Source organism: Ovis canadensis, chromosome 5 (genome assembly GCF_042477335.2).
Source record: "Ovis canadensis isolate MfBH-ARS-UI-01 breed Bighorn chromosome 5, ARS-UI_OviCan_v2, whole genome shotgun sequence".
In the NCBI taxonomy this organism is placed as follows: domain Eukaryota; kingdom Metazoa; phylum Chordata; class Mammalia; order Artiodactyla; family Bovidae; genus Ovis; species Ovis canadensis.
Window position 1 is genome coordinate 120,497,147 of NC_091249.1, and position 12,411 is coordinate 120,509,557.

Here is a 12,411-nt window from a genome sequence, read left to right on the forward strand (position 1 = left end):
AATTACCACTGGAGAAGGAAATGGCAACCTACTCCAGTATTCTTGCCTAGAAAATCCCACGGACAGAGAAGCCTGGTGGACTACAGTCCATAGGTTTGCAGAAAGTTGGATATGCCTGAGCGACTGTCACTCACTCATGTAGTTGGAAGAATTAATGCAGAAAGATCCCATTAAACCCTAGGCCAATGCAGGAGACATAAGAGACACAGCTTTGATCCATGGGTCGGGAAGACCCCCTGAAGGAGCAATCCACTCCAGTATTCTTGCCTGGAGAACCCCACGGCCAGAGGAGTCTGGCAGGCTACAGTCCCTAGGGCCACAAAGAGTCAGACACGACTGAAGCGGCCTAGCATGCACGCACATACCGTCATACGTTCCCGCTAGCAATGTGTTCGTGACAGTCTCGCCTCATCTTCACCAGCATTTGATATTACCATTACTTTCTATCTGAGTCATTCTGCTAAATCTGTACTGATACATCATTTTTAAAATGTAAGACTTCTTTAGAGGAGTTTAAATTTCACAGCAAAACTGAGGGGGAGGCACAGAGATTGCCGACACACTTCTCCCACAGTGTATAGCTTCCCACATGATCAGCACCGCCTGCCAGAGCGTCAGGCTTGCTGCAGTCGGTGAATCTAGAATGACCTAGCATGGTCATTCTGAGCCTGTGGTCTGCATCCGGCCTCGCCCTTGGTGGTGTGCATGCTCTGGGTGTGAATTAGTGTGCACTGACCTATGCCCACCATCCTGGCATCGTATAGGGCATTTTCTACGGAGATGGCCTGTGCTGCACACGTTCACCCGTCCGCCAGCCCCAGCTGCTGGTGGGCGTGGTCCTTTCGCGGTCTCTTTATGTGGGTTCGCCTGCGCGGAGTGTCACATAGTTGGAGTCGTGCGTTATGTCGCCTTTCAGATCGGCCTCCTCCGCTTAATACTGTGCTTTAAGAGTCCTCATGTCTTCAGTGGCCTGGTAGCTCGTTTCTTTTGAGTTGTGAAAAGTATTCCCGTGCACAGTTATCCTTTCTTCTGATGACTGACATATTGGTTGCTTCCCAGTTTTGACAAGTATGAGTAAAGCTGCTGTAAATATCCACGTGTGGGCTTTTATGTGAGTGTAAGTTTTCGGCTCCTTTGGGTAAATACCAAGGAGGAGGACTGCTGGACCGCATGGTAAACGTGAGCTTGGTTTGCAGGAAACCGCCGGTCCATCCTCCAGAGTGGCCGTGCCATCGTGCATTCCAGTCGGTGATCGCAGTCCACTTCTTCGCCAGCATTTGGTGGTGTCAGTGTTCTGGGCTTTGGCCTTCCTCATAAATGTCCAATACTATCTCACTGTCATTTCCATTTCCGTTTTCCTGATGGCATACAGTGTGAAGCACTTTCTCATGTGCTTATTTGTCACTGGTATTTCTTCTTTGGTAAGGTATCTCTTAAGGTCTTTGGCTCATTTTTTAAGAAGTTTGCTTGTTTTCTTATTATTGATATTTAAGAGATCTTCATATATGCTGGATAACAGTCCTTTATCAGATATGTCGTTTATTTATCTTTTCTCCTAGTCTGTGGCTTATCTTCTCATGTATTTGATCAATTTTTAAATTTACGTATAATTGATTTACAGTGTTGTATTAATTTCTCCTGTACAGCGAAGTGCTTTAGTTACACACGATCATGCTTTTTAAAAATGTTCCTTTCCGTGGCGGCGTGTCCGAGTATTGCACGTAGCTCTCTCTGTTGTGCGGTAGAACCAAGTTGACTGTGATCGCGTCTGTGATTTTTAGGCATCTTGTTTTACATTTAAGTCTTTGGGCCATTTTAAGTTTATTTTGTGTGTGGTGAGCGTGTTGTACCTTCATCAATTTACATGCACTGTCCACCTTTCCCAGCAGCAGTTGCTGAAGAGACTGTCTCTTTCCAAACTGTCTGTAATCTATTATTAACTTGCTTTCAACAGTGCATGGCACAGTTCTTTCAGATACTAATATGCTAAATGTGACAGTATTTTCAAGATTTTTCTCACCACTGCTACCTGCTTTCTTGTGCCTTTAAGATGGGCAAATTAATGTGAAATTCCTATTAGGGGCAGCCTTGAAGGGTAAAAAAGTCACAGGAAGGTAACGTGTGGCCTCCGTAGCGCTCCAAAGGAGGAATGAAGAGGTCTGCTGTCTTTATAAGGGTGTACATTGGAAGGCCTGAGGGCTTACGCTTACTTGCTAGTCCTCGTCAGAAAACTTCCCCAGGCTCTAAGCACACAGTCCTCACGACGGGCACACAGCTTGCTTCCAGCTGTCACCTTGACTTGACTTATTCTCTAGGCACAGATCTGATTTTAGCTATATTCCATTTGAGATTTAAAATAAATTAAGATTCTGCTTCAGTCATATTAATTCATTTTAGGCTCTACATTTCTGGACCAAAATGTCTGTACTTTGTGAGGTAGATGGTTTAGCTGTAAAATAAAACGAGGGCCATAGATCGTAATAATTTGAAAGCATTTTGAATTTGGTTTTTGCTTCCAGACACTTCCTTCAATTTTGTTAATGCTAACATTTAACAACTACTGTGATGACTCAAAATCTGTTTAGTTTCATAATTTTTATAGTTCTCAAAGACTCTTATAAAGAGGAAAATGAAGAAAGGAACATAATCTACATATATACAGTATATGATTTCCTTCAAAGTCTTTGTTTCCTAAAGTAGTTGAAATAATTTATATTAAATGTGTTCTCTTTTAGTATTGTACTTCTGCTAAGCCAAAAACAGACACTTGAAGAGCTGAAACAGTCAGTCCAGCAGCTGAGATGCACCGAGGCAAAGTTCACAGCCCAGAAAGAATTGCTGGAGCAAAAAGTGCAAGAAAATGACGGGAAAGAGCCACCTCCAGTAGTCAATTATGAAGAGGACGCACGATCAGTTACATCTATGGTAAGCCAGAGAGGAAGCGAATGAGAAGGCTGAGGGAGTTGTATATAGGTAATAAGTGAATATGAAGATTAATTGTGGTTGCTATAACAAGTTATTACTCTTGTTAATATGCAGGTCCTATTAAACTTGTGTGTAAATGCAAAATAAACTTGTTGGTCACCTCAGGTCACCTGGAGAGCACTTTCAGAAACCACCTGTAGAGTCAGAGGAAAAAGCTCTTCTCTTGCCTTTAAATCTGAAAACAAAGACTGCAATTGTTTTTATTCCTGGGATACAGCAGGAAGGTAGGGTGTTATTCTTAAGGTAGAAATAAGAAACAGATATTTATTGATTTTTTTCTTATTAAGAACAGTAGAAGTTTATCTGAGATTGATGATGTTTTTGTTGTTTTCACAATACAAAACATTGATTTTGCTTATAAAGATTTTTTCTTATAAATATCTTTTAACTACAATAAACACATTTAAATCTAGCAACTAGTAATTCAACTTATTTTATATAGATTTATTAACTGTTTAAGAATGCTTAGTGTAAATACTTTTTTTCTCTTCCCCTTCCTTTCCTCCTTCTTCCATCTTATGTTGGTGGTTTCTATCAAGGAACAATTTTGACACCCATGAGTCATTTGGAAATATCTCCAGACATGTTTGATTTTCCCAGCTGGTGGATGCTCTTGGTATCTAGTTGATAGAGGCCAGTGATGCTGCTAAATATCACACAATGCCCACCACAGCCGCTCTCTTCTTATTCTCAACAAAAAAATATTCAACCTCAAATATTAACAGTGCCAGGGTTGAAAAAGCCTGAGTTGTTTCCTTGTTTTTTTTCTGTGAGTAACTGGATGCAGTCCATAAGTAGAGCTATTATAGTTAATGATACTATAGATGATATTTGAATAATTTTTAGTTTGTGTTATTCTAAATAGCATTATTTACTTGTTAAATGAATTCATAGGACATATCTCCATAGGAAAAAAGATTGCATTTGAAATTTCCAATTCCAGATAAATCTGGATATGAATATGAAGTATTTAAGTTACTGTGATTATTGCAATTTTTAAATTAATTGAGCCATAATGACCTGTGCAATACATTGTGAATTATAATTCTTTGCTCTCCTTTATTGTCCTGCCAGATAATAAGGATCTTATTATATAGACCGAGGACCCTCCTAGTTTAATTTTCTCATTTCATGATTTTTGGTAACTATCTGGTATATGTCTTTTTTTTTTTTTTTTTTCCAGAGAAACTTCTGAAGGTCATTCTTTTGCTTGGCTTTCAAACCTTAGTAAAGCTTTTATTCTCTGAGTATGGTTTATAATATTTCCTTGTCCCCATATGACTGTGGAAGTGGTTACTTCCTAGCCTGATTTAATGGTAGAATGTCACTAAATGGTAACATATCCCCATTTTATAACTACAACTAAAATCTAGAGTTTGCAATTTAAAATATAATGAGACATTAAGTATTTCATTAAGAACTCATAATCCTTCAGAGTTTTATCTTTGGCAACCCACTCCAGTGTTCTTGCCTGGAGAATCCCAGGGATGGGGGAGCCTGGTGGGCTGCCATCTCTGGGGTTGCACAGAGTCGGACATGACTGAAGCGACGTAGCAGCAGCAGCAGCAATCACTGAAGAAGAGGTGTTTCAATGAATGGATGAGTAGTATATCTAATATAGATTGTGATCCCAGGCGGCATCAGTGGTAGAAACCCTCCTGCCAGTGCAGGAGAAACTAGAGGTGCGTTTGATCCCTGGGCTGGGAAGGTCCCCTGGAGGAGGGCACAGAAGCCCACTCCAGTGTTCTTGCCTGGAGAATCCCTTGGACAGAGGAGCCTGACTGGCAATGGTCCACAGGGTCGCAATGAATTGGACCCAACAAAGAGCTGGACACGACTGAGCGACTGAACTGAACTGAGCCACAACATAATACAGTTTAAGAGACTAAACTGCTTTCTGGTACCTTCAGACCTTCTCTTGTACCCATTTTTTAAATGATGATAATATCTTATGAGCTTTTAGAAAGTGATATCACGTGTTTCATTTTATTCAATTTATTTTAAATAGCTGAAATGCTGTTTGTTTCTATACATCTTATCTATTCATTGAAGTAATGCCTGTAGTAAGTCTTCAAGGAATTTACAAAGAAATGCTGTGTGTAGTTTAAAGTAATAAAGTAACATTTTATAAATCAAACAGGACATTCCACCAATTGATACCAATTAAAGACGTTCTACAGTACGTTTTATAAAACAAGTAAAAACTATTTTCAGTTCATAGTTCTTACAACTAAATAATACTCCCACATATACCAATGAAATTTTTGCATAATTCAGCCTTTCAGTAATAATTAGAATATAACTTTTCATTTTATTCAAAAAGTCAAAATATTAAAACTATGAATGGTTTTTCCCCAAATGTCTGTTTAAGCATTATGAGTAATTTTACCAAAATACTTGAAATTCAGGTAAGCAGGCCCATTGTGGTTTCTCCTCTTTATAAATTCTTTTTATTTCAATAAGGGAAATTTAGTTGAGCATTGGAAGAACTGGAAGAACTAAAAATTAAACCATGATACAGTGAAAAGTAGTAAAGTTTGGCCTAAATCTTATTTAAGAGTAGGTATTAACTTTTCTGTGCTGTACATAGTCTCTCAGTTGTGTCCGACTGTTTGTGACCCGATGGACTGTAGCCCTCCAGGCTCCTCTGTCCATGGGATTCTCCAGGCAAGAAAACCGGAGTGGGTTGCCATGCGCTCCTCCAGGGAATCTTCTCAACCCAGGGATCAAACCCAGGTCTCTTGCATTGCAGGTGGATTCTTTACCATCTGAGTCACCAGGGAAGCATAAGAATATTGGAGTGAATAGCCTGTCCTTTCTCCAGAGGATCTTCCCAACCCAGGAATTGAACCGGGGTCTCCTGCGTTGCAGGTCGACTCTTTACTAGCTGAGCTACCAGGGAAGCCCACTAACTATTCTACATTTCCTAATTAATGGCGGTGTTAACCAAGACACAGACTCCTCAGTGGTGATTGCCTCTGTGGAAGAGCGTCCTTAAGGAGCTGTACTGCTGAGATGGCCCATGGAGTGTATATCCTTAAAAAATCCCAAGGTGATCCAGGCATCACGGCTAGCAGTCTCATTAGGCTGTCAGATGTATTGACATTTCTCTCAGCTTTGTGATTTTATGAGAATAAAGGCCCATCTGTTAATTTACAGAAATCTAAAAAATTGTGTAGGCGAGTAATAGAAACATCTTTGCCAGGAAAGCAAGAATGAAAGTCGCTCAGTTGTGTCCAACTCTTCGTGACCCCATGGACTGTAGCCCGCCAGGCTCCTGTGTCCGTGTAATTTTCCAGGCAAGAATACTGGAGTGGGTAGCCATTCGCATCTCTAGGGGATCTTCCCGCCCCAGGGGTTGAACCCGATCCTCCTTCATTGCTGGCAGATTCTTTACTGTCTGAGTCACCAGGGAAGCTGATCCTCTAATGTTGTCTTTTTCACCCAAAGTCTAATTTTGGCCAAAATACCAAGGAGAAAATGATAAATATCAAGTATTGAAAAGTAAGGGCTTCCTTACTTTTCCTCAGACAGTAGAGACTCTTGCCCGCAAAGCAGGAGACGTGAGTTCGATTCCTGGAAAAAGAAATAGCTACCCACTACAGTATTCTTGCCTGGAGAATTTTGCGGACAGAGGAGACTGGCAGACTACAGTCCATGGGGTCTCAAGGAATCTGACACGACTGAGCAGCAACACACAACAAAAACAACATTGCACAGCAATTCTCTATTATTTGTGGACAAGTATGTTTCATTTATACATTTAAGGCAGTATTTATCAATCACCTGCTAGGTGTCAAAGGTATTTTTAGATACTTGTAATATATCAGTGAATAAAACTAATGAAGACTCTTAGGAGTGACATTCTGTGGTGAATGGCACTTAATAAATAAACTATATATTATATTGTAATTGTAATTGAATGAACGCTCAGTCATGTCCGACTCTTTGAGACTCCATGGAGTCCCAGGCTCCTCCGTCCATGGGATTTTCCAGGCAGTACTGGAGTTGGTTGCCATTTCCTTCTCCAGGGGATCTTCCCTATCCAGGGATTGAACCCGAATGTCCCGAATTGTAGACAGACACTTTACTGTCTGAGCCACCAGAGAAGTCTGTATATTATGTTGGAAGATCCTAAATGCCAGGGCATAAAAACAAAACAGGATAGGGGGCCGGGGGCCTAGTGGGTCAAAGGTTGGGATACAATTTTAAATGGAAATAAAGATAAGCATCTTTGAGAAAGTGACATTTTAATATTAACAATGTTCTTTTTAATGAAAAAAATGAAATAATAGGTAAATAGCCATCACAGAATCTCTGCTTGGTGGAAATTTTTTTCTGTATTATTTTTCTTAATTTTCAAGATTTCTGAAAACAACATATGCTGCTTTATACAAATGAGTGAGTGTTATTAAATAAATACAATATATTCCTACTGCATAAAATAAAAATAGTAGATAAAATAAGATACCTCATAGTCCTGCTGAGCATTCAGAGGCATCCAGTGATCAATTTTTACACAAGAAAGTGACATTTGAACAAAACCTTGAGCTGGGAAGCTAGTAAACCGCTTAATTTCCGGAAGAAGAACATTCTAGTCAGAGGATGTGTTTATGTCGAAGACAAAGGCAGGGACCTATCTGGACTGTCCAGGGTACAGTGAGGAGCTCTGGGCAGGGGGAAGGTGAGAGGACAGGGAGTGAGTGAGAAGCGATGAGAGAAGGTCTCAGGTCCCGGGAGCATAGTGAGGATGCTGCTGCTGCTAAGTCGCTTCAGTCGTGTCCGACTCTGTGTGACCCCATGGACGGCAGCCCACCAGGCTTCCCTGTCCCTGGGATTCACCAGGCAAGAACACTGGAGTGGGGTGCTATTGCCTTCTCCAGTGCATGAAAGTGAAAAGTGAAAGGGAAGTTGCTCAGTCGTGTCCAACCCTCAGCGACCCCATGGACAGCAGCCCACCAGGCTCCTCCGTCCCTGGGATTCTCCAGGCAGGAGTCCGGGAGTGGGGTGCCATTGCCTTCTCTGGCATAATGAAGGATCATGCGTTTTCTCTGAATGAAAGGGGGAGCTGCTGGGTGAGGAGGTTGTAACAGAGATGGACACGCTCTGACTTGTGATTTCAGTGATCGCTGGGTCAATAACACACTTAAGAGGTGATAAGGTTGGAAGAATAGGGTGTTTGCCACACCCGGGGGGTAGAAGATGAGAGAGTGAGGATGGTGTCATGGGAGGCAGTGAGAGGTGATTCGTTTCTGGGTATGGTTTGATGGTTGAAAGTGAAAGTGAAGTTGCTCATTCATGTCTGACTCTTTGCGACCCCATGGACTGTATTATAGACCACCAGGCTCCTCTGTCCATGGAATTTCCCAGGCAAGAATACTGGAGTGGGTTGCCATTTCTTTCTCCAGGGGATCTTCCCAACCCAGGGATCAAACCCGGGTCTCCTGCATTGCAAGCAGACACTTTTACCGGCTGTGCCACCAGGGAAGCCCGTGAGATTTCCTGTGGATTAAGTCTGGGGTATGAGAGAGAGGAGTCAATGACAATTTTAAGGTTTTGAGGAGGAGCTCTAGAGGAATAGCATTGGTTTCAAGTGCAGGGAAAGACTACACACAGAGTACCCTTGATGAGGAAGAGCAAGTGTTCTGTCTGTCTTTCCAAAATAGAAAGAAAGAAAAATAAAAAAACACCCAGTCAGTGTGGACATTTGGTAGTTCCAGAGCATGTTTTGGACTGGAGATACACATTTGAGAGTTGCAGGCATCAGTGGTGTTTAAAACTATTTGACCGTAGAAGGTCACCAAGTGAAAGAAGGCAGAGAAGAAGAGGGAAGCAAGGGCTGCGCTCTGGGGTGCTGCAAGTTAGATCCGGACAAGGAGCAGTCAGCATAGACTGAGGAGCAGTGACCAGTGAGGTGAAAGAAAGTCAAGAGTTTGGTGTCCTCGAAATACCTTCCACGGAGAAATGAGTTCTGTAGTTTGGGACCTGCCAGGTTAGGGCACTTTCTGATTTGACTGCAGGACTTTGCTAAACTTTCTGTATCAAATGCCCAAGAGGAGAACTATAGCACAGAATGCTCTCTCTCTGGAAATACTGGTCCCATCCTTTCTCAGTCCTTTTTCAGAGTGTCCTGAAGGGACCACTGTACAATGGAAACTGTACTTTGAGAAGTGAATTAGAAGACAAATCCTTTCTTATCAAATTGAGTTATTGACTGATTGAATGTGCTGTTAATGGTAAAGGCATTTTGCGTTGTTAAAATGCTCTATGGACCCAAGGATTATTTTATCTTATTCTGCAATTCTAGCTCTGCAGGCAGAAGAATCTGCCTTTTGGGGCAGTGTGAAAGGGTAAACTCTTTGTTGGCTGGCCTTGGATAATGATGGCAATACCAAGATTTCTAGCCCCTGACTAAACATTGCCTGACTTTACTCTCTCGCTTTCTCTCTCTCAATTTGTTTAAAAAGTATTACATGATTGGTTTTCGCTATCTAGTTGTAGAAGATAATAAGTTTTCAACCAGTGTCTGTTGAATTGAGGAATTGCACTTCCTTTTTATTCCAGAGTAATCTAATTACTTTACTTTATAGCAGAGTGTACATTAGGCCAAATATAATGACTTTTGTTCAATCTCCTTTATATGTCAAATATAGCTAGAATTGATAGCACTGTGGAATGAGTTCTTTTAAAATGTTTTTAGCTATACTGTAAGATAATTGCCTTTACTTTGATGTTTCTGAAGTTGTACATTTTAAGCCCTTTTACTAGCATAATGCACAATATAAATTTATCTTCTCTATGTATTTTATTCATTTCTGCTTAATTGAACAGCACTGTCAATAAAACCTGTTTTGTTACGTTTCAGCCAACAAAATATCTTGTTTGTTGACTAAATATTGTCTGCCATTATGATTCAATGGTAATTCATTTTACCATAGTGTTCAATGTATTTTCAGTTTTAATAGTTAGTCCCTAACTTGGAATGCTATCAGTTGAGATACCATATTGTCAACATTAGAGAAGCTTTATCTGTTTTCATCATCAGGTACATTTCCTTTCATTAAACACAGAAGTTAAATGTTAATCCCAAGCCTCACTGTCGCATGTGCTGAGCAAAGTGCCCGACCAGGACCAGGGGGCCTGAGCTGAGCTTTGCCTCTGCCGTGGAGCTCTTGTGAGGCTACGTAACCTTTCTGAATTGGTGTTTTTTTTCCATAAAAGGAGCAAATGTGTCCCCAGCTTGTCTGCCAGGATTTCTGTGACACTGAAATGAGATTATGTAAAGTATTTTATGTTTTATGAAATACTGTTAAAACACATTTCTATTTCATTTTTTTTCTAATAATGTACCTTAGTTCACATTATGAATTGTGGCTATTTCTGTTAGATTATCTTTTATATTTCTTACTTATGAAGGCAAACATCATAATTAATTTCTCTGAATATGGAGAACATACGCACGCATGGGGTCTCCGTGTCCTTTTGTGAGTCCTCGGTGCCCTGCCTCAGAGGCGGCTTTCCAGCAGCAGTGTATGCAGATATAAACATGGATTTATATTACATGTTTTCTGCTCTTTTGACATAAATGGTAAAGCATATAACAATACTATTTACTTTTCTGCTTAATATATTTTAAGTATCATTTACAACAGTGAATATATACTTCTTTTTTTCATTTATTTGTTAAACAAATATTTATTTATTTCATGTCAGCTATCAGGTACCATTTTAAGTTCTGAGGATGCAGTAGTGAATAAAATAAACTTTTGTTCTCATGGACTTTGCACTCTTAACTGAAGCAGACAGACATATGTATACACACACACACGCACACACACACACGCACACACACACATATGCAGTCAGGTGGTGGTAAGTTCTTTGGAGAAAATAAAATGATGGAAGAAGAGGGTATGAAGGACACAGACAGTAAATTTACATATATGTATATATAGTGTCAGATGGTGGTAAGTTCTTTGAGAAAAATGAAACAGGAAGGAAGAAGAGGGTGCTGGGAGGTGTTTTATGTGGATGGTGGTCAAATATGGCTTCACTGATCAAGTGGCGTTTATACAGAGATCTGAAATAACTGAGGAGCAAACGGTGGGATTGCCTGGGGTGGGACTATCTCAGGCAGTGGAAAAGCAGCGGGAAGGCTCTGATGCAGGAGCTTGTTTCTTGCGTTGGTGGAACACCAAGGAAGGCAGTGTGCTTGGAACAGAAGGAAGTAGTAGGGGTGGGGCTGGAGAAGTAGCGAGCATTCAGATCACACCATTGGGCAGAGCATTGTGAGTGCTGTGATGCTGGCTCAGAAATAAGATTCTGAGCAAAGAATGGCGTTTACATGGTGTACAATATTTTGTTATTACTAAGACAGCTTTGGTGAAATCCTATACTTTTTCCATGTATATAAATGGAGATTATATGTAAGATCCATTTTAGAGGGTTTTGTGCAGTTTATATAGGTTTAGATTTTACTCTAAAATAATTTAAAAGTTTCTTAATCTGAGAACAATGTAAGTTATAGACAGTAATTACTATATTAATATTGACATTAGTATTTCAGTTTTATAGATTAATAAATTCTTGCTTTCAGCTTTCCTTTGGCATAGATTTCTATCATGCTGATCTTTTACTAGCTCTCTGCTGCTAAGTCACTTTGGTTGTGTCCAACTCTGTGCGACCCCATAGACGACAGCTCACCAGGCTCCTGTCCCTGGGATTCTCCAAGCAAGAACAATGGAGTGGGTTGCCATTTCCTTCTCCAACGCTTAAAAGTGAAAAGTCAAAGTGAAGTCACTCAGTTGTGTTCGACTCTTCACGACTCCATGGACTGCAGCCCACCAGGCTCCTCTGTCCATGGGATTTTCCAGGCAAGAGTACTAGAGTGGGGTTTTATTAAATTATTAAATTCTCCAGTGGGTCTGATACTTAAAGAGTATTTAGAGATATGTGCTTTACGTTTATTTGATGGACAGATTTTTAATTTATAAAACAAAGATGTTAGGAGGTGATAATGATTCAGTTCAGTTCAGTTCAGTCACTCAGTCGTGTCCAACTCTTTGCGACCCCATGAATCGCAGCACGCCAGGCCTCCCTGTCCATCACCAACTCCCGGAGTGCACTCAGAGTTGCGTCCTTATAAAAAATTTGTTGATTTTTCCAAATGATTCAGGTCAAGATTCCTTAACATCCTAACCATAGGGGAACCACCAATCAAAACCACAATGAGATATCACCTTACTCTGATCAGAATGGCCATTATCAAAAAAACAGTAGATAACAGTGTTTGGCAAGGATGTGAATGGGCAGTAATGCTTCGGCACTGTTGGTGGGAATTTGTTGTTCAGCCCCTATGGAAAACGGTATGGAGGTTCCTCAAAAAATTGAAGGTAGAACTGCCACACAATTCAGTAATTCCATTTC

General features: G+C 40.6%; 1 protein-coding gene across 5 annotated transcripts in view; it reads left to right on the forward strand.

Moving 5' to 3' along the window:
- Positions 1-12,411, forward strand: part of FER (FER tyrosine kinase) — a 475,599-nt gene that overhangs the window by 168,551 nt on the left and 294,637 nt on the right. For all 5 annotated transcript variants that reach the window (XM_069592654.1, XM_069592657.1, XM_069592656.1 and 2 more), the window contains one exon: positions 2,736-2,925. In XM_069592654.1, the coding sequence (XP_069448755.1) occupies positions 2,736-2,925 (190 nt within the window). The remainder of the gene's footprint in view (positions 1-2,735; positions 2,926-12,411) is intronic.